Below are 19,711 nucleotides of genomic sequence, written 5' to 3'. Positions count from 1 at the left end.
AGTTAAGATATGACTCTAGAAGAGCTACGAAGCACTTCAATAAGAGAAAAAAAGAGATCTATCCATTCAACAAATCAACCTCTAACCACGTAAGGTTATTCGTACGGCATGGAACCCCAACAAGATTCCATCCAAGCACCTATTTATAGAGCGCGAAAAGATATCATAGAGAAGACAAACAACAGAAACGACAACCCTCCCAACGCCGGAGATTTTTTGAGACCCATGATCATGACGAGTATGTAGAGAAGGACAGGGACTGTACTACGGAGATAAGAGGTATTAGGGGAGAACGTAGCATCGGTATCGTAGGCGAAAGCAGGATGAGGACGCAGGAGACGCAGATGCAGATGCAATGCAGATGCAAGATTAACGGCGCTGTGTCTTGCCCATACCACGCTTGCCGGCAACCAAGTGTCTGGTGAGTGACACGGTCTGGTGACGATCGGCTTCTCCCTGTCTGGCCATGCGGTTCATCTTCTTCTGTCCTAGCTTCTTCAGGCGCTCGGCCTTGGAGCGGGATGTCTCGTCGACAACACCGTCGTGCAGACGATCCGTAGCAGCCTGGCTGCGAGCGCGGCTCTTGGCTCTGGCAATGGCGGCACGGGGGTCGTTGGAGTCGATGTCCATGGCGTCGCCGGCATCGTCGTTGCGGGTAAGTGGGCGGCCACGGACCTGGCTCTGAGAACGAGCACGAGAAACAGCGGCCTCGGGATCGTAGCCGGCTGAGTCGAGGGCGTTCTCCATCTGAGTAAGCTTCTTGGCTTTGGCACTGCGAGGGATGGCCGCGCGGTTCTTGAGAGACTTGCGGAGCTTGGCCTCGTTGCGCATAAGAGTGCGCTTCTCGCGGATGAGATCCGCCTTCATACGGGTGTCTGCATCCTCGGCGTCTTCGACGCTCTCGTCTGACTCGTAGTATCCATCCGCCTCGAGCTTCTCCTCCTCTTCCTCCAAAGCAGCAAGCTTGGCCTCGATATCTGGGTCCACGTAATCGTAAATGTTCTTTCCGTTCCACACTTCGGGGATCTTGTCGTGCTTCCACTCGTCGTCGGCGAGCATGTATGTCTTCTTGAGATCGATGTTGTAGACACCAGCACCACCGTTCTCCTCCTCGATATCCCGCTCCAGCTTCTTCCGGTCCGGATCGTTCTTGTCGTATTTCTTCAGATTCTTGATGGCATCCGGAATAAATGTCTCGAGCTGAGCACCACCCATAGGCTGCGCGACGTGAATACGGGCAAGGACATCGCCGAGTCTGCCACCAGGGGTGCCAGCATTGTTGCTTCCGGACTTAAGCTTCTGAGCGACACGCTCCGCGAGCAGCTTGTCGCAGGCCGCGTTCTTCACGTTAGTGACACCCTCAGTCGTAGTGCAAGAGAGTTGCAGAAGCTCAACATCTCCCGCCTTGAGCATGTTTTGCATCTCCTCCTGAAGCTCAGGCTCGAGATCCTCCGGTCGACGAACGTCAATCTTGTTCACCACAACGAAAACAATCTTGTTAGCGAACAGAGGGCGAATGCTGTGGAAAAGCTTGATCTGATCGGAAACAGAGTAACCGCACTGCTCTGAAAGATCCATAAAGTACATAACGGCGGACCGCAAATGGGCGATGGCGGTGATGGACTGCATTTCAATGGTGTTCATTTCCTCGAGAGGGTGATCGAGAATACCGGGTGTATCGATGGCTTGGAATCGGAGGTATTTGTAGTCAAAATGACCGACAAACAAACTTTTCGTTGTGAACGCATATGGCTGAACATCGACATCTGCACGGGTGATATTCTTCAAAAAGCTGGACTTTCCAACATTTGGGTATCCGCAAATCAAGAGGGTTCGGGTGTTGGGGTCGATCGAAGGCAGACGGCCCAAATGCTGGCGAACTTGTTCAAGGTAAACGAGCGGATCTTTGAGGCGGCGACAGATGGTGGCCATGCGACCGAGAGCTGCGCGCTTGAGCTGCTTGCACTGGAACAGAGACTGGGCATATTTTATTAGACGGACGTAGTCGCGAGACACGGTTTCAATCAGATGCTTCGCAGTTGAGACTTGACCGAGAGCGATTCTGAAATGGTCGGCATCGTACAGGGTGTTCATCAAATCCTTGTCTGTATTTTGTGAGAGGAGTCCCAAAATTAGACAAAAAAAGAAGAATCGGTGGCTTACGGAAAGGATGAATGTCTTGCAAACGAGGGAATCCATCAAGGATAGCCTGGAATTTCTCGCCGAAGGTCTCTTGTGTGAACTTGACTTTTCGGGTGTAGAAGCCTGGAAGAGATTTTGATTAGACAACCCAACTCACAGCACGGGATATCATGGACGCAAAGTACCTCGAATACGACTGATCTTAAAGCCCGCACGAATCTGGGTTGGCAGCTGTCTCTGTGTACGACTGAGAACAATATCCAGGAATTCCTGGTGGGTGGGCACAGGAGGGATCTATCAAGCGGTGATAATATTAGTATGATAATTTCGTCAGGAACAGAAAAAGGCGAGGCGCTTACATCTTTCCACGTAGTCTTCATGATGGGCACCTGGTGACAGAGTCAAACAGAGAAAAAATTAGACTCTCAAACGGTAACCCGACTTCGATGCGAGCGAGTTGAGATAGCAGCACCGATCGATAAAAAATTATGGGAGGCGGTCGGAGGCAGAATTTTTGGTGGGCGGTGAACAAATGTGGGGGGATTCTGCAATTTCTTGTCTCCAGTCTAGCCTGTCTGCTCACTAACCGAGAGTGATTCAACATCGACTCATATTTACCAGTGCCTTTGAGGGACTTGACACTTATCATCAATTAACCAGCTGCTCGAGAAACCCCGCTCATAAGGCGCTGTCGGGATGCATGAGTCCATCACTCCAGACTTGGCTTGCTATTGCGTCGTATTCTCACCCTTTGTTTTGTGCGGAGTACAATTGTTTGTACAACGTAAAAGGGCGAGCTTCCTCGCTCCATCCTGAATGCTCTTCGTCCATTTACACCATTCAACCTCTTTAATCTCTGAGCCATGGCTTCCCGCGTAATTACTGATTCCTATGAAGCTGGGGAGAGTTGTATGGCCTCCGGCTGGAGCTTCGCCAAACAAATCCAATGCGCCTAAACTAGTCACGTCCAACTCTTCTACAGCGCCCTAGCCCGCGATGCGTGGTCCAGTGGCCTAGACGCTATCCTAAACGTCCATCCAGACAAGGAATCAAGAAGCTATAAAGAGACTGTATTCACTAGCACCTCGTGATACCATGTGTGTTGATACATACAGATTACTTCGACAGATTGTCCTGCTAGAATACATTGACTACCGAAGTATCTATGATAAACACTTAGCCTGCCCTGACCAAACCAATCCGGTCACCGTACCATAGCAGATAATATCGTAGCCCCAGGAACTCCATTGCTTTTTGAAGCAAACCACATCGAGAGACCAAATTGCACAATCCATGAACATGCATTGATGGGAATGAATACAAGAGGAAAGGAAATAAAGGAAGAGAAGAAGATGCTAGTCAAAACCAGAAGAGAACTCGTAACAAGGGCATCACAGAACAGAGGGATTGTAACGCGGACAACTCATTCGGGGTGGAATTCCAGAACCTAGCAACGTTAGCAAGAAGTAAGAAAGGTATGACATAAAAGTATGGGACTCACCAGATCGGTCCAGCCACCACCACCGAATTGGCATTTACTCGGTCCGCGGTTCTCAAATCCAAGGGACAGGTAGAATGGCACAAGGTGATCGTGCGAAATGAGCACAATGCGGTCTGCGATCGCCGCCTCACGGATTCTCTGGATGTATGACTTCATGAGTGTGCTTGCGACTTGCTTGCCCTGGTGCTCGCGGAGGACCGCGAGAGAGTGAATTGCGATTGTACTACCGTTTTCATCGTGGCCGACAGTCTCTCCGTCGACGACGGTTGAGCGCTCAGTTTTCCAATCGGCGGGGAGCTCCATAGCCTTATCAGTAACGTAAGGGATAGATGTCCGGGTGGCGACAACATGTCCGACGAGAGTAGGGCGAGGCTTGGGCTGGCCTTGAGGCAGGACGGGCAAGGTGAATAGACCGAGGCAAAGCTCAGGGCATCTTCCGAGGCGATACGTGAACTGTGTACAAGCGAGTTAGTATATCTTGACAACATGTTCCAAATTCACGATAGGTACCTTCTCACGCGAGCAGCGCTCTGGCTCGGGAAACGCCTCTTCCACGGCAACACAATCCTCCACATTTGACTCGGTCAGAACCTGTACAAAGGGATGCAACTCGTCGAGTTTTGAGGCTTGGTGCACAGGCGGGCGGCGAAGCCAGTAGGGGTATTCGTTCAGATCGTCGTGATCAACGGCGACATAGTCCTCATCGACATCCTCTTCGTCCTCTTCATCGGTCTCTTCCAAGGGGAGGCCATTGGCCATAATATGATCTGAGTTATAGTCATACCCCTCCGAGCGCGAGAGATCGTTACCGGTTACAGGCAAGTGGTATCCATCTCCATTCGATAGCGGCTTAAGCCCGTTGATGGGGTGATCGGGGTATTGGTGATGTGACTGGTCAGACATGGCTGGGATGTGAGACAGGAGGTAAGCAGGCGGTAGATTGTTCGAGTCTTATATATAAGAGCAACGGCGGGGAAATGCAGGAAGATAATGGGAGTCTGCTAAGACCCGAAAGTTCAATGAGGGTCTGGAAGGAGCGATGAGAAAGGCAAAGTGGACGACGCCGCCGCGGTAGATGTCTCCGATGAAAAAAATGCGTGTGTGGGTCGAGAACAATAATGCAGGCGATAAGGCTTGCAATCAGAATCTGATCGCTCAGGGCCGAGAATCTCTTAGCTAGATCGTGCAGAATGCAGGTTGATCCTGGTCATTAGTCCTTATCGCCGTACTTCGTACACTTTCTTTGCCAACTGCAGGGATTTTTGTGATTGAGTTTGAAGAGTTTTCATCCCGCCTGCGGGGCATCATCTGGACAGGAGGCTTGTGCTTTATCTTGTGCCTATCGCGTGTTCCTCCACTCTTATTGCTAAACTTATCTCTACTCCCGCCTCCAACCTGTTCCAACAGTCAACTACAACATCGCGATTGGTGTCAACAGCTCGCTTTTATCCAATGCACTCTCCAGATTGTTGATCGCCAATAATTCCATCTTCCGTTTCGTCTCTATAGTTGTCGTTCCTAAATGTGGCAGAAGCATAACCCTCCTGTTGCTGACGGGCTGCGGATGGATCTCGGGCTCCTTCTCATAGACATCCAGCCCCGCCGACCCTACCTTGCCTGACTGCAATCCCTTCACCAAAGCGTCTTCATTGAGTAATGGTCCACGTGCTGTGTTTATGATGACCACCCCGTCCTTCATTCTCTGAATTTCCGGCTCCGAAATGAGATGATGCGTCGCAGCAGTCAAAGGTAGGTTCAAGCTCATGATATCGGACTGCTGCAGAAGCTCGTCGAAGGTCACGTAGGTAGCCTCTCCTTCAGTAACTAATCAGCACTCGCGCGAAAATTGGGCCATATACTCTCACCCTCCTTCTGCTCTGGGAGCCTAGTACGATTGTGATAAATGATTTTCATACTAAAAGCCCTCGCTCGCCGTGCAAGTGCCTGACCTCGATCAGCACATACATCGGCCTGAATATGAGGTACTGCAGTCATACCTGGCCGATGCCTCCCATACCTAGAATTCCCAGAGTTCTGTCCTCAGGGTCGCGGCCAGTGGGGGTATTGCCTTTCCATTCGTTGTTCCGGACTGCTTCAAGGGGAATCATTGCATAACGCAGAGCGCCCAGAATCAGGAACATGGCCACGTCTGCCGTTGCATTCGCGATTACCCCTGGCGTATTCGAGATCCGTATCCCACGCGCGGCGCATGCGTCAACATTTATGTTGTCGTAACCAGCTCCGTTGTGCCCAATATATCTTAGCGTGCTGGGAAGCTTGGAAACAAGAGTCTGATCAAAGTTGCCTGTCTCGGCGATTGAGTTTGTCCTATACAGTCCCACAACGCCGTTAAAGGCGCCAGACTGACATTTCTCAAGGAACTGCTGCCTATCCCCTTGGAACTGGAGAAGATTGTACTTTAGCCTTAGCGCACTCCATTCAGACTGACAGTACTGAAGTCGGCCGATGAGGAGGAGCCCTGGTTTAAAATGACATTGTCTCGAGGGTTCTGCGGAGGATTGGTGATACTGGAAATGTCATAGGCGACAAGCCAGAAGTATAAGAGTGGCTTCTAAATTATACTGAAAGTCGCTGGTAATATATGTATGACTTCGGCCTTCACCCCGATTCCCGACAGCAGTCCGACAGCCAATTGAAGTACTTTATTGTATAGTAGTGGACAATATGCGGGATATAGTTCAGCCTGAATGATTTAGAACGGCTGTATCCCGTAGAAGACCCATTGTAATGTCACAGTAGCACTTCTTTATATGATTCAGATTATGATATCGATGGGGAGTCGTCGATCGCCTGTCATATTTGAAGCATTCCCGAGCCGACAGCTTCGACATCCAAGAGTCCAAGACACCCAAATCCTCGTTTATCCAAACCCTCCCAGTTTACCGCTCCTCTCAGCATCTCCACTTCGAAAATGATCTTCACCACCCCTTGTCAACAATAACGGTTGTTCTGAAAATTGGCATCATGAATGTGGTACCTGATCCTTCAGAAATCCCTCAATTCAACCAGACAAAGAGCTGAGCGTGGTCGGCCTCGGGAGAAATCGACGCAGCCGAAAACGGAGCGGGAGTGGCTGCAGCGTGACAGCGTCATTGACTCACTGATTTTCCCTCATGATATCGACCCAGTTTTCTCTCTTCCTCGACCCGCCAACTACTCCCCACAATGTTCTCTGCCATTCCGGTTCCCTGAGGAGCCTTATTGTCTGTTTGTCCCTGGCACCTGTACCTGGAATGAGCTCCCACAGCCCTCACGACTGAACCATGAGCTCGAGGGCGCTCGCCTGGTCGCGGGCGACTCAGTCCCCGCTCAAGGTATGAGCATACCGCCTCTTTCACCTACAATTGTCGCTAACAAACCCCTTTCTATTTTAGCTGCACGCGACTGTTACAGGCAATAGTGATGAAGCTTATCCGATCCCTCGTCGGTGTTTCTCGTCTTCGTGCAAACGCAGAGTCAACCAGAGCGCGGAGTTCTCCTCCACCAGTAAAAGCTATGACCGCCTCGGTCATAGAGCTAAGGAGAAGTTGCTGGATAGGGTATGCGCATATAGCCCTAGTTAAGTCCTTTAGCCAAACTAATGCCGCTTGCTTAGGAATTTTTTATGAGCTTGTTGAACTCAGCCTCCACGAAACGAGAAGCCAGATCCTACCTCGCCCGCCTCAAAGCCCAGCACCAAGCGAAGCCTCCAAAAAAAGTCGAGAGCAAACCGATCGAGCAGAGCATCGCGGACTCACTAGCTTCCGGAGTCAACTTGGGCTCTTTCTACGGCGCATCGAGGTCTGTCTACCAAAGCCCCGTCTTCAGACAAGATTCAACACCGACACCAGCGCGAGAGGATATACCGGAGCGTTTACACCTGGCTCTTCTCAAGATCAAAACACCGCAGTTTCTGGATGATTATACACTTGGTGGTGTGGCCAAGACGCTCTCCCAGCTTAATCGGCTGGGGATGGCTTGTTGCGTCGTGGTAGATCCAGGCTCACATGACGATGCTATCACGCTTCGCAAGATAGCTACGGAGCAGGCAGGCCGCATTGCAACAGCAGTTGACGCTCAGCCAGACTCAAAAGCTGCTCATATAGACTCGGTGCTATCTTTCTCCGCAAGGACTCCAGAGATACCGACTGTTTCTTCGCGAAAGCAGCTTCTTGGCCCGTTACGGGACGGTCAAATACTGATTACCGCGCCGATTGCATACACAGAGGACGTGCCCAAGGCGCTGGTAATCCCAGCCAATGATGCTGTCCTTGCATTAACAAAGGAGCTTGCTGGTTTAGCTCTGACCCCAGACCCCGATGAAGATCCCATGGTCACAGCACAGCATATCAGCAAGCTACAAAAAGAGGTGTCTCTGGATCGAGTCATCGTGTTGGACCCTCTTGGCGGTGTTCCAGCGTTCAGGGGACCGCAAACGTCTCATGCCTTCATCAACATGGACCAGGAATTTGACAGCATTGAGCGAGAGCTGTTCCAGGTCCGCCAACCGGCAGCCGAAAGCCAAATCGGGGCCAACGCAGCCGACTCCGTTACGGATAGTAACCCATTCTCGAAATTTGCCAATCTTGAACTTGCTTCTGCGCCCTCCAAGCAAGATCCATTGTCACTTAGTGTTGCACAGAGCACAATTGATGGCCACTTGGACAACCTACGTCTCTCACAGCAAGCTCTGGCTATGCTACCATCAGCATCATCTGGTATAATCACGTCTCCTTTGGAAGTTGCGAACTCTGCACGTTCACCCGAAGCTACCTCCCCGCAATTGTCTGTCGGAACTCGGCGACAACGAAACCCTCTCATTCATAATCTCCTCACCGATAAGCCACTACTTTCATCATCTTTACCATTGAGCCGGCGTGCACGTGGTTCACTTCACCTCCCTGCGCCCCCTACCACCTTTGTCAAGCGGGGAATGCCCGTTAGTCTCATTCCTGATCCGCGCGTTCAGGTATGGACGGCTCAGACACGTCCGGACCTCAGCCTCAAAGATCCTACAGTTGATCTGCCCCGCCTCGTACACCTGATCGAAGACTCTTTTAACCGCAAACTCGACGTCGAAGACTATCTAAACCGAGTCAGTGGTCGATTAGCGGGGTTAATTATTGCTGGTGAGTATGAAGGCGGTGCTATACTGACCTGGGAACTACCTCCAGGTGTAGAAGATGACGGAAGCGAAGCTAGCACAGCTAGGATGGTGCCGTACCTTGACAAGTTTGCAGTCCTCAAACGTAGTCAGGGAGCCGGTGGCGTTGCGGACATTGTCTTCAATGCCATGGTCCGGACATGCTTCCCTGGCGGCGTATGCTGGCGTAGCCGCAAAGACAATCCTGTGAACAAATGGTATTTCGAGCGGTCCCTGGGTTCGTGGAAGCTCGCTGATACCAATTGGACCATGTTTTGGACGACTCCTGATCTACCTGACCAGCCTCAAAAGTTCCGTGACTACGAGGCTGTTTGCCGAAGTATTCAGCCGAGCTGGGCAGATGACACAGGAGTCGTTGATTGATCTATACTTATTTACATTTGCACATAGAGAATAGACTATATATAAACCATATAATGTCTTTTGGATTAATGATACCTCTGCTGTTGGAGCTTCTATACTCTTATCAACTTCACCGCCTTCGGGCTTATCGCCAGTCAACAGTCCATCAGCCACAATTTCCCCTTTACATAGACATCCATTGCTTCTGATCGCTCAAGATGGGCCTGCCGTGACGATGCCAATCTGCATCGAGTGCTCATACCCGGTGTCTCACCTCTACAGCGCTTACAGCCGTGCCGATGACCGATCTCTAGGAAAAGGCGTGCGCTTGACGCAATGTCCGCGCTGCAAGCGATTCGCCGACAAATATGTCGAACATGACTTTGTGGTCATTTTCATTGATCTTGTCTTGATCAAGCCGCAGGTGCGACGCTAGAATGTGCATGGAGAAAACTAGCTGACTTTGAAGGTGTATCGCCACCTCCTGTTCAATCGCCTCGAAGGGGACGAGCACAATTTCGATGTATGACCCCTCTCGCATCTAGCACAGCATCAACTGATCTTCTCTCTATAGCGCTCAATTGTCCGCCTCGGAATCCTCCTCCTCCTCTTTGACGTATATCTCACCTGGGCGCGGATCGAAAAGTCTCCGTTGATCGAAACAACATTCCTCTCACGCACCCCCATCATCCTACAATACCTCTTCTTTCTGAGCCTGAACGGCCTGTCAACCCTCGCTCACCATCTCACCGTCCGTCTGCTCGCATCAATCATCACGCCATCAGCAATTCCAGCCAGCAGTCCGAATGCCGCACCACCCGAAACCCCTGTCTCCGACCCCTCGACACCAATCCTCCCAAACTTCCTTCAGGGACAACAACCCTCCGCACCTGCGCCTTCCTTAAGTCCGTCAAAACCTATACCATCGCAAAACTCTTCGCATGACCTCCCGGGTGTAGAAAATCAACGGCCAAATTTATCCTCAAGCCCCCACGACTCGTTTTCGGGGTTGCCCCCACCTCTCCGCCGTGCATCTACAGCCCCGGTACAGATTATCCAGCCACTCTCGCCCCCGTCACAGGCTAGCCCGACGGCTATCAGCACGGCTCTCTTTGTGAGTAGCTGCGCGAAGGTCTTCCCGATTCTCCTTGTCATCTGGGGACCAGTCGGTAGCACCGAGGCCGAGTCCCGCGGAACAGCCGCGAACTCCCTCATATCCAACGGCAGCTCAAGCTCCGCATTACAGCGAGCTGGTACAGCTAGCTCCAGTACTTTAGGAATTCCTTCGTCTGTCTCTTCATCTGTCCTACAAGGTCTAGTTCGAGTCGTACCATCTAGTGTGCCGACTTCTTATGTAGCGGACTTTGTGGACTTGATTAGTTCGCTGTTTACCCTTGGCGCAACAGATACGCATCTTGTGCTGTTGAGCAATGTCGAAGCACTGTATATCTTGCTTGGGTGCGGGTATCTACGGGCCACGGCGCTGGCAGTTGCGGGGTTGGTTGCGCGGTGGACGGTACAGAGGGTTATATTGGGGGCTGTGGGGGTGGGATAACCGTCATCATTCATTGAAACACCGCCAGTATTGGCTCGTTTCTACGACGCTTTATATAAAGAGAAAAAGCGTTATACCGATCCAATGCAACTGGATATAAATTCAAACACCAAAACAGTATAAAATAGCTATACATAACGTAACCATCGTCCTGTAAAGACATGCATGCGCCGGCTCCTCTCTTCTCACTCAAGAACGTCGAGCTTCTATGCAACATGGGACCCATAGCGTAGTGTAGACACACGCCGTATCTCAGATCCCATCGGCCTTGTCTTACGTTATCCCACGCAACCGAACCGTTTCAACCTCAGTTCCCTTCCGATAATCCTCTCAGCCCCACCGCATCATTAAACCATACCCCCTCAACATCTCAGATCTCAGATCTAGTGCGGCACCCGATCAGGCCGGATATCCGCCCTCTTCGGCGCGATGAGAGGATGCCACTGCGCGAGGAACGTAATCGCTGCAACAGGGGTCTTATTAGCACAGCCCAAACCCAAGACATTGTCGATTCAGACAGAATAACTTATAGGGAAGCGAGACGAAAGACATACCCCACATAAGATAACAACTCGCAATCGAGAGGATGATTGTGCTGCGCCAGAGCCTGTCATTCGTGATTGTTTGTTAGCTTCCGTATTATATTATCTCATATACCATGCAGGCTTCTCCATTCCCAGATCTCGAGAAGGAGGGACCCAGCTCCACGGCCGGAACCAGCGTGAGATTTTTAAAGGAGTATATAGTAGGGAGGAGAGAGAAACGAACGTCTGGTTATCCCCCTTGGGACTAAACACCCAGGCTGCGATGCCGGCGGCCACGACGACGATGAGGCCGATTAGGAGGCTCCAGCTGCAATCACAAGCACGTATCTTGTTAGTCGTTTTGTTTTTTGAGATTGAAGAGCCGCGGAATGGGGGTTACGAGCGTACCCGTTTGCCATGTTGGTTTTGGGCTTGGGTTTTGTGGATGGTGGTGGTTGTAATGGGTAGGTGGACTGGACCAGCCGAGTCGCTTTATCTCGCTTTCACGCTTAAGGCAATTCGGATCGATATGGTCGAGTAATGGTTCTTTTAAAGACCGGTTATTCGTCTTTATATGGTGCGAATAAAGTCCGATGCTCGTTCGTCCAACGTCAATTGAGGGTTCGAAGACGGAAGGATTGTTGTCTGTCCGTTCGGAGAGTTCGTTGCGGAGTTCGTAGGAGGGACAGAGATGTACGATTAGAGTCTTGCGCAGCAGAAACACGCTCCCGTGATACTACCGGCGTGGATTTCGTGGTATACTTGTGAGATGCGGTCCTGCTGGAGCTTCCCCGAGATACGATACGTACGTACTGCTACGATGGGGCTCCGGCTGATGTGGCGTTTGGCGGTATGTGGCGGTGCAATACGTCTACCCAACACAAAGCACATACTCTGGAATATTATTGACGAGTGCTTTACAGGCTTGAGATACACAGCGAGGTTACCAGAAAGTAGACATTGTCGTTAACATAATTTACGGCGTCCGACTAATCACATATCCACCCACCATCAGGGATATCAAACGTCCCTACAAGTCCAACAGCTAGATCACGGACACAGGAAGAAGTAGACTAAGCTAGGGGTAAAACGCAGGAATGGTGCTAGAAAGAAAGAACAGATTACGAGCATCTCTGGTCGACTTCAGACTCCTATTCAGGCACCCTCGCGGCTCTTACGGTAGCTTGACTGCGAAATGTCAGCACACTCTAGAATGACCGGAGATGGGGAACTATGAATATACCTCTTGCTCGACTTGAAGGGAGTCAACAACAGGAGCCAGCTCGCTGAGGATCTCGTAAGATCGCTTGTGGTATTCCAGCTGAGCGGCGATGAGGTCCGCCAGGTTCCTCAAGGGCTCAGGGGTATCAAGGACCTAGAACTCATTAGCGAGTCACGCAAACAACAGAATAAGTCAACACATACATTCTTCATCACGCTGACAGCCTCCTCAGTCTGTCCAACGAACTCATCCTCCGCCTGCTCAATCTCCTGCCTCGCCTCCTCACTCAGATTATCCAAATCGCCATGCCTCGCCTTCACAGAATCCAGCATCAACCGCGCATTCTCGACATTCTTGCGCGCCTTTGCAGCGAACATCAAGTTCGTGTTCAGGGTCGTGTTCCACCCAGCCAAGAACCTCGACTGGATCTGGGCGTCTTGCGCCAGACGGGCCTCGCCCACCTTCTCAGAAGCAAGCGCATACTTCTCCAGCGCAGTCGCAAGGGGATCTTCGCCGGCCGTGGTGCTCGCGAGAGTCTGCGATCCAGCTAGCGAAGAGCGCGCGATGGCATGGCTGAAGGTCTTGGGTTGGGGCTTTGCGGCCGGAGGGGCAGTTAGGGCGGCCTGGGCTTCGGCGGGGGTGCCGGCTTGAGAAAGGAGCTGGACCTTCTCGCTGATGGTGCGGCCGAGGTCGTTGAAGGATTCGCGGATGTTTGGGGGGTAGTCGTAGGCTTCGTTGGAGTACTGGGAACTATATAGCGTAGGACGTAAGTATCATGTATAACCTTCGGGGAGGTGGGGGGTTGCACATACGTCACCTGGAGGAGCTTCTGGTGCACCAGCTTCAGGGCATCCACACGCTTCTCGAGCTCGATGTACTCATCAGGGAGCTGGGTCTTGTCCTCCACCTGGCCGAGCTGCTCCCGGATCAACTGCTGCGTGCGCGCAGCGAAGGGGGTAAAGTTCGAACTATTACGGAGAAAAATTCCGAGATGTCAGCCACTGTTTGGCTGGGAAAGACAAGTCATTACTCCGGAGAAGACGACCTGACGTATCTCCGGAGCACAGATAAACATAATACGGAGTAGGCTGTCATGTGCGTATCTCACCTGAGGTTCTTGCTGAAAGCCTGGAACTTATCCATATTTGAAGGATGCGGTAACAGTCCAGCTGGTCAATAAAGGAATGAGAGTAAGGTACGGTAGGAAGCAATAGAAGGTAAAACGTCAGTGTGGGTAGTTTGTTTTGGGAAAGCTAGGTTGCACACTTGAGCCAGTCCTAAGTCGAGGCCTTCCGCACCGCCTTGCACCGCCACTTGTTTCACATGCACGCTTTAGGAGATCTAGGTACCATGCTTTAGATAAGACTGTCCAGTGCTTATGACATGATTACAAGAAAAATACATTCTGCTATATGGTGAAAAAGGAAAAGAAAAACAGTGCATCATGGTTCCTATGCCCGCGAAACCTGGTATCTCATACTCCCATTCGTCGTACAAAAGCAAGACTAGCAAGACCGACTCCTAGTGAACCCCGAAATAGCTGGAAAATCAAGTAGAACAGAGTAGAAACGAAAATCGTGAGAAAAGCGCCGCTGACGTAACATCAGGTCATTGTTGCAAGCATGCGCCGGAGAGTTCGAGCGGGAGGACCTATTATAAATGTCAATCAATGTTATAGGAAAACGGGGTGGAATGGTCGCCTACCTCTACGATCCCGCTTAACTTCTAGAATCTCCTCCTGGTCGGCTGGATCACCATATACCGCGGTGCTTGGGTCAAATGGCGGTCGATAGTGATCGATCTCGTAGTCGTCAATATCGCTATCGCTATCCCGCGGGCGAATAACCATAGCAAGCTGGCTGGTCTTGCCATCGTGACTCTCGACCAGCATGCGCGGAGGTGATGAATGGCGGCGACGGCGCGGTTTGACCGAGATTGATCGTGAACGGGAGACGGTTCTTCTTGTGGTAGTGGTGGAGTAATCATAGCCACCACGGGGAGGTGATAGATATCGCTCGGGCGACGGTTCAATGATCAGGGTTTCGCTGGCTCTGGGACCAGGCGAGTATCGTTCCATTGCGACCGTCTCTACTCGTCGGCGCCTTGACGTCGCCCGGACCGGGGATCGTGCTCTTATAGGTATGGCTACATCAAGTCAGTCTGGGTGCTCAGCAGATAGTATATGGACACGTGGTATGTACCTTCCGCCTGGCGCTTGATCTCGCGACTTCTCTCGACAACATCATTAATCTGCTCCTTTGAGAGCGCAACTTGAATAATGATCAGGTCACCCTATTATTTGTTAGCACTGAGTATAGCGAAAGCACTCAATGTGTTTCATACCTCATCCTCAAAAGGATAGCCGAATTCTTTAATTGCACGAGGGTGGACAAGCTTTCGGGGCATGCGGGTCTTCCCCTTGCGTGGATACGGCTTCACCTCCTCCACATATCGACTCTCTCGCTCCGGAACGCGGATTGCCTCAAACTCCTCTCGTCGCGGTCGTCGGCGCAGGGGCGGGGGACTAGGTGCGCCTTTTGGAAGATAGCCGCGGTAGTACTCGTCTACCTTGCGTGTGGGGAGGCGATCATATGTATCCAAGGATGACTGTCGTCGCAACATTCTCGGGCGAGGAGGCGGGCTTTCAGCATGACGGCGCTCATGGCGGACTAGGGCTCCTGCATGGCGGAGATGGTCGTCATCCTCGTAATGCCTGCTCGGCCGACGAGCAGGAGGGCCATAACGATCGGTTTCTTGTAGGCGAGAGTCCCAGCGGAGCTGGTCCTCAACACGGCGCGGGGGCCGATCTAGGACGGCAGCACCGCGATACTCATGGCGGCCACGCGAATCACGAGGATAGTAATCTGTGTCGCTGTCCAGGACCGAGGACCGGGAGTCTGAATAACGAGGCATATCGGATGACCCAGAAAGGGGTCAGCTTGTGCGAACCGTGGCTGACTTTGTGCGGATGACGGGGACGGACCGCAGGCAGCAGTTGGCTGTGGTGGGGTAGAACAGAAGGTTGTCGCTTGCAGGCAAGGCACAAAGAAAGGGCAGATCGAGGTGAAGTCGAGACTTGGTCTTTATAGACTCGGTGTAAAGAGATCTCAAGCCACTTGAAAGCTATGAGAGAGAGAAAAAAAAAAGCTGAAGAACAGAAAGGGCACCTAGGTAGATAATAAGCAGTGCGGGCTTTATAATGGTGAGCGATGACGTCCGTTGACCAGTCTGGGGATCGGCTCCTCTAAATATAAATCGTCTGCCGTAAATATGATACAATCGGTTACCGTAATCTTTCCTCAAGGCGCTTTCTGTCTGCGCCTCGTCAGTCCGCTCTTTCAACCTACGCCTATATCCTTTTCGCAGCAGAAGAGACGGTGAAAGTGTCTACCTCTCAGACTACCAACATACAGAGTTCTCCGTAGACCCACATAGCAGTTCATCTGCTGGACGCTGACCTCCGCAAAGTCGCTGCCCAAAGCGCAAGCCGATGCATGGCCTGCGTCCCCCCGTTATGATCTACATTAGTACCTGATACTTGGGCAGTCCTCGCCCACTCGTTCTTGACCCATTCGAAGCGCTGGCCGTGCACTGAAACCTTTCTGACCTTATGGAGCACGTTGTGCCATGTGACTGGATGCGCTGTGACCTGGCCGGGCGTTATTGGCGCTGCCGCAGCATATCGGCGCTGCAGGAACCAAGTACTAACCGCATGTTCCTGGAGGCCAGCATGCATCATGCCAGATAACTACAAACCCCGCTGGAAGTGAAGCGTTGAATCACTACGACAGCACATGTGTCGGAAGGAAACGTGGTTTATCCACGTTACCACCTGATATATTGCTCCGTAAGCAAGTGGATATATTTGTCAAGTGACCAAAAGATTGCACCAAGACCTCAGGACATGTGCGTTGAGTATCTTGGGCTGATGAAGTGTGTGTACGAAAACCCCATATACTCAAGGCGACCAGTTTGTACACGCTTATCCAGTCGTCTCCTCTAAATCGTCTTCCAAACTTAAGAGACCCATCGCGAAGGTGATCTGGGGCTTGGAAACTGTAACAAACCGCCTTTCGGAGTTGGCCTCCAGCTCTGCGTACTTCCAGACTGGGGGTAGGCGCGTAGTGATGTCGTCGACACGCTTGTATGAAGGACCACGTCCTGCCTCTGCTGTCGCCATCCAGGCTTTCTCGCACCCTCGGGCAATTGCATCCGCAGATTTCCAGCCAGTTTGACGGGAAATATCATTGAGAACGGCGATGGTCCAGGCACGTTGTTCGGGATTCATGTACTGCACACCTCCGAAAAACAATGGCACTGTGATCTCAATCAAACAGGATCCCAAAGTTGGACTGAAACCCTCAACTCCAGCTTGTGGGACGTAAACACCCGCTACGATCTGCCCAATGGTCTGAGCCAAGCCTGCAGTCACGCTGCCTGCTACCCCCGCTGCTTTCATCATCCCGGCAGGCATCGAGGGATGTAAACGAAGCAAAACAATGCGACCTGTATAGTAGAATCCCCATAGACTGCCGATATTATGCGTACGATACTGAAGAGCCGGTCCAAATGGGGAGGTAATCGGTATGGTGCTGTCGGCCGGGAGCGGCATATAATCAGGACCGAGCGATTGACCAAAAAGTTCAAACGCCGCAAGTATACTCTCCCACTCACTTTCGGCTTCCTCGTACGACCACACATCACCTTCATCACTTTGGCTGTCGGAATCTTGTCTCTCTGCTGTCTCTGCGAACGCAGAAGGCAACCGGCTGGGTCCGGTAGGAGGGACCATACCATACATGGGGGGCGGAGAGGAACCACTGGGCGATTGCTGAGGGGCCCCTTTACTTCCCTGTGATTGTTGAGACCTATTTCTGGATTTCATGTCCGAGGGTGGACCGAAGCCCCCCTGCTGCGGAGCACCAGGAGGTGGGCCAAAGGGCGCATGATCAGGCGGCCCTTGCCCTGAGCCCTGAGGACGAGGAGCAAATCGACCCATGAACTGGCCAAATCTAGCATCCGGAACCCAGTCCGGGCCACTCTTTCCGTAAGGATATGACAGCTTGATCTTCCGTTTCCTGTCGCGCCCCGCAAAGTGCGCAAGGCGCCCCATCAGCAAGTGCAGGTGGTCTGCAGAGCCATAGATTGCATCAATACATCCCAGGCCCGCGCGGGGGGGACACTGACCCCATAGGGGAAACGGCAAGGTCAATGGTTTGGCACCGATAAGACTTTGTAGCCAGTCCTGTTTGCAAAACCACCAATAAAGATCACATTTGATCCGATGATTTTCAATATCCTTCCGAGTGAGGTGTTTATTCTGGGGCCTGTTGCCCCCCTCCTCAACCAGTCCAAATTGATCATAGTTGACTGCACGACCAAGCATGATTCCTATAGTGTTCTCATCTATGGTGCTTTCAAGATCGGCAAAGGGATCATCGGTAAAGGCTGGATCGCTATATATGTCCTGGAAAAAGTTGTTGCTATTGCTTCGTTCTTGCCATTGATGGCGTCGCCGAGCGCGGAGATCACGAGTCATACCGGCGAAGTCAATCTCACGGATTAGTTGAGCTGACCCAGCAAGGTGATTGTTCCACTTGTGATGATCGGCTGTCATCACTTCATAAAAAGCTAGAACCAACGTAGCTGCAAGTGTGCCCACCTGCTTCCGTCGCGTAGGAAGACCAACAGCTCTCCCGAGTCGCTTGAGCGCATACTGGTAGTGTTTCAAGGAAACCGTCGATGTCGCGTCTTGCAAGTAGGCGATATGAAGACTGCTCAATGCCAAAATAGCCTGTTGTAATGCTTGGTGCTGGAATGCTTTGAGAGGGAGTGTGTACGTCCACAGTCCTTGCTGCGGTAACGGAACTGTGGTGCCTAGCATAGTCGACGGATCTATAGGGTGACGCTCCCATATCGACAAAGCCGGACCAGTGGCGTTGATAAAATGCAGGAAGATTCGGGCTGTTTTGGGATTGTTGAGTGGAGAGGAGCTAAAGGTCGGGTGGTATGAGGCGAGTACATTGGGTTCATTGAGGTAAGTGGTAAAGAGACGCAGCTGGGTTTCATCGCGGTTTGCAGACGCCATAACCATGTTCAATTGGTTGAAGTCTTGCATTGCTACCACTTGCTCCGGTACCTCCTCGTCAGATTCGACATCATAATAGTCATCGTCCTCTTCATCGATATACTCGAACGGTGACAGTGGTAATACCGGCGAAAAGATTCGACTTTGCGCTGCAGCCCTTGAGTACTCTTGGGGTTGATATATCGGTGCCGGAGCCGGGCCGTGAGTCTAATAGTTGTAAGCTAGGGGAGGCGGACAAACTCCTTGACAGTACATACCTGAACGCTCTGAGGCAGTTGAGAATGAAATGCAGTACTCGATGACCCCTGCGACACCCAACTGTCATTCCTATACGGAGGATATTCATTCCGATTATGATTCAGTACTTCGTGCTCTTGCTGATAGAAAGTAGCGGAAGAATTTGGCGGGCGGTAGGTTGGTGGTATCTCTGGCAGAAGCGTCTGAGCTGGAACGCTAAATTGTGTGGCAAAGGCCATCTCAGGGTTCCGAACGTCTGGTTGGAAACTCTCAACCGGCTGGGGCGGCGGGTGTTGATCCCGATCAGGAAGCTTGGGAGCCAAAATCGGCCCATGTGTGCCAGCCGATGTCAGTTGAAAGTCTATTTCGGTTTCATACTGGCTCGGAATCTGGGGTTGTGGGGGGATAGCACTTGGTATGCCAGGGATCCCCAGTGGATTTTTGAATATCAGTCGCTGGGCATAGCCCTTGCATTCGCGCTTCGACTTGGTGCAGTTCTTGCAGATCGGCTTTTCTTCTCCGCATTTAATGCGGCGCTGTCGGCAAGCTATCAATACAAGGTTAGTGATCTTGTCGAATTGGAAGAAGAGCGGAGATTTTTGGCATACTCAAGCAACCTGTCTTTGTTCGCTTTCTCGCCGACTTTGCATTGGCGAGTCTTTGTCCTTCCACTCTACCGGGTTGGTCAGCGGCTACTGGCTCAAGATGCAGCTCCGTATCGGGTGGTATTTCGGATATAGGGTTCATGTTCGACACGGAAGATAGATGGCTTTCTTGGAAAGCCGAGCTCCATACTCAGAGAGGATAGTCACACGGTGAACGAAAGCAATATATCTCTGAGAAAACGAAACGACAGACAGACTTTTTGCGGGGAGAGGTCAAGATGTCTTGATCGTTGGGGGCGCACGAGCCAGCCGTCTCTAGATTGTGAGATCT

At 51.6% G+C, this 19,711-nt stretch overlaps 9 protein-coding genes across 9 annotated transcripts; 2 read left to right on the top strand and 7 right to left on the bottom strand.

Moving 5' to 3' along the window:
• Nucleotides 1–43: 43 nt before the first annotated feature.
• On the bottom strand, nt 44–2,595 carry BJY04DRAFT_202435 (putative GTPase NOG1). The gene is made up of 4 exons (XM_073713203.1): nt 2,502–2,595; nt 2,328–2,436; nt 2,164–2,265; nt 44–2,105 (listed from the first exon to the last, which is right to left on the bottom strand). Exons 1-4 carry the CDS (start codon nt 2,520–2,522, stop codon nt 370–372), a joined length of 1,968 nt encoding a protein of 655 aa, XP_073565126.1. The 5' UTR covers nt 2,523–2,595; the 3' UTR covers nt 44–369.
• A 691-nt stretch (nt 2,596–3,286) lies between these two features.
• Nucleotides 3,287–4,917, bottom strand: BJY04DRAFT_166557 (polyamine acetyltransferase). Its single transcript, XM_073709136.1, has 3 exons — nt 4,154–4,917; nt 3,644–4,096; nt 3,287–3,589 (listed from the first exon to the last, which is right to left on the bottom strand). Exons 1-3 carry the CDS (start codon nt 4,544–4,546, stop codon nt 3,566–3,568), a joined length of 870 nt encoding a protein of 289 aa, XP_073565125.1. The 5' UTR covers nt 4,547–4,917; the 3' UTR covers nt 3,287–3,565.
• Nucleotides 4,918–5,054: 137 nt separating this feature from the next.
• On the bottom strand, nt 5,055–6,843 carry BJY04DRAFT_211425 (D-mandelate dehydrogenase-like dehydrogenase; the record flags this gene model as incomplete). Its single annotated transcript, XM_073714402.1, has 4 exons — nt 5,055–5,467; nt 5,509–5,587; nt 5,641–6,122; nt 6,822–6,843. The coding sequence occupies 4 exons, from the start codon at nt 6,841–6,843 to the stop codon at nt 5,055–5,057; spliced, it is 996 nt and encodes a 331-aa protein (XP_073565124.1).
• arg2 (acetyl-CoA:L-glutamate N-acetyltransferase) lies at nt 6,754–9,258 on the top strand. The gene is made up of 3 exons (XM_073709135.1): nt 6,754–6,978; nt 7,039–7,203; nt 7,260–9,258. The coding sequence occupies exons 1-3, from the start codon at nt 6,928–6,930 to the stop codon at nt 9,168–9,170; spliced, it is 2,127 nt and encodes a 708-aa protein (XP_073565123.1). The 5' UTR covers nt 6,754–6,927; the 3' UTR covers nt 9,171–9,258.
• Nucleotides 9,259–9,293: 35 nt separating this feature from the next.
• On the top strand, nt 9,294–10,795 carry BJY04DRAFT_202421 (sterol homeostasis protein ARV1). Its single transcript, XM_073713202.1, has 3 exons — nt 9,294–9,573; nt 9,619–9,672; nt 9,724–10,795. Exons 1-3 carry the CDS (start codon nt 9,385–9,387, stop codon nt 10,702–10,704), a joined length of 1,224 nt encoding a protein of 407 aa, XP_073565122.1. The 5' UTR covers nt 9,294–9,384; the 3' UTR covers nt 10,705–10,795.
• Nucleotides 10,788–12,015, bottom strand: BJY04DRAFT_202417 (V-type proton ATPase subunit E). Its single transcript, XM_073713201.1, has 4 exons — nt 11,637–12,015; nt 11,473–11,556; nt 11,259–11,311; nt 10,788–11,167 (listed from the first exon to the last, which is right to left on the bottom strand). The coding sequence occupies exons 1-4, from the start codon at nt 11,645–11,647 to the stop codon at nt 11,088–11,090; spliced, it is 228 nt and encodes a 75-aa protein (XP_073565121.1). The 5' UTR covers nt 11,648–12,015; the 3' UTR covers nt 10,788–11,087.
• Nucleotides 12,016–12,065: 50 nt separating this feature from the next.
• Nucleotides 12,066–13,685, bottom strand: BJY04DRAFT_202416 (BAR domain-containing protein). Its single transcript, XM_073713200.1, has 5 exons — nt 13,559–13,685; nt 13,263–13,418; nt 12,654–13,200; nt 12,472–12,603; nt 12,066–12,416 (listed from the first exon to the last, which is right to left on the bottom strand). Exons 1-5 carry the CDS (start codon nt 13,591–13,593, stop codon nt 12,384–12,386), a joined length of 903 nt encoding a protein of 300 aa, XP_073565120.1. The 5' UTR covers nt 13,594–13,685; the 3' UTR covers nt 12,066–12,383.
• Nucleotides 13,686–13,690: 5 nt separating this feature from the next.
• BJY04DRAFT_202413 (uncharacterized protein) lies at nt 13,691–15,678 on the bottom strand. The gene is made up of 3 exons (XM_073713199.1): nt 14,794–15,678; nt 14,652–14,742; nt 13,691–14,595 (listed from the first exon to the last, which is right to left on the bottom strand). The coding sequence occupies exons 1-3, from the start codon at nt 15,361–15,363 to the stop codon at nt 14,123–14,125; spliced, it is 1,134 nt and encodes a 377-aa protein (XP_073565119.1). The 5' UTR covers nt 15,364–15,678; the 3' UTR covers nt 13,691–14,122.
• Nucleotides 15,679–16,310: 632 nt separating this feature from the next.
• Nucleotides 16,311–19,612, bottom strand: BJY04DRAFT_166453 (putative C6 finger domain protein). The gene is made up of 3 exons (XM_073709134.1): nt 19,384–19,612; nt 18,796–19,322; nt 16,311–18,745 (listed from the first exon to the last, which is right to left on the bottom strand). The coding sequence occupies exons 1-3, from the start codon at nt 19,520–19,522 to the stop codon at nt 16,433–16,435; spliced, it is 2,979 nt and encodes a 992-aa protein (XP_073565118.1). The 5' UTR covers nt 19,523–19,612; the 3' UTR covers nt 16,311–16,432.
• Nucleotides 19,613–19,711: the final 99 nt, after the last annotated feature.

This window comes from Aspergillus karnatakaensis, assembly GCF_047715665.1.
Source record: "Aspergillus karnatakaensis strain CBS 102800 unplaced genomic scaffold BJY04scaffold_85, whole genome shotgun sequence".
NCBI classification, from domain to species: Eukaryota; Fungi; Ascomycota; class Eurotiomycetes; order Eurotiales; family Aspergillaceae; genus Aspergillus; species Aspergillus karnatakaensis.
Note: the sequence above shows the minus strand (reverse complement) of the source record. Positions and strands in the feature narration are given on the sequence as shown.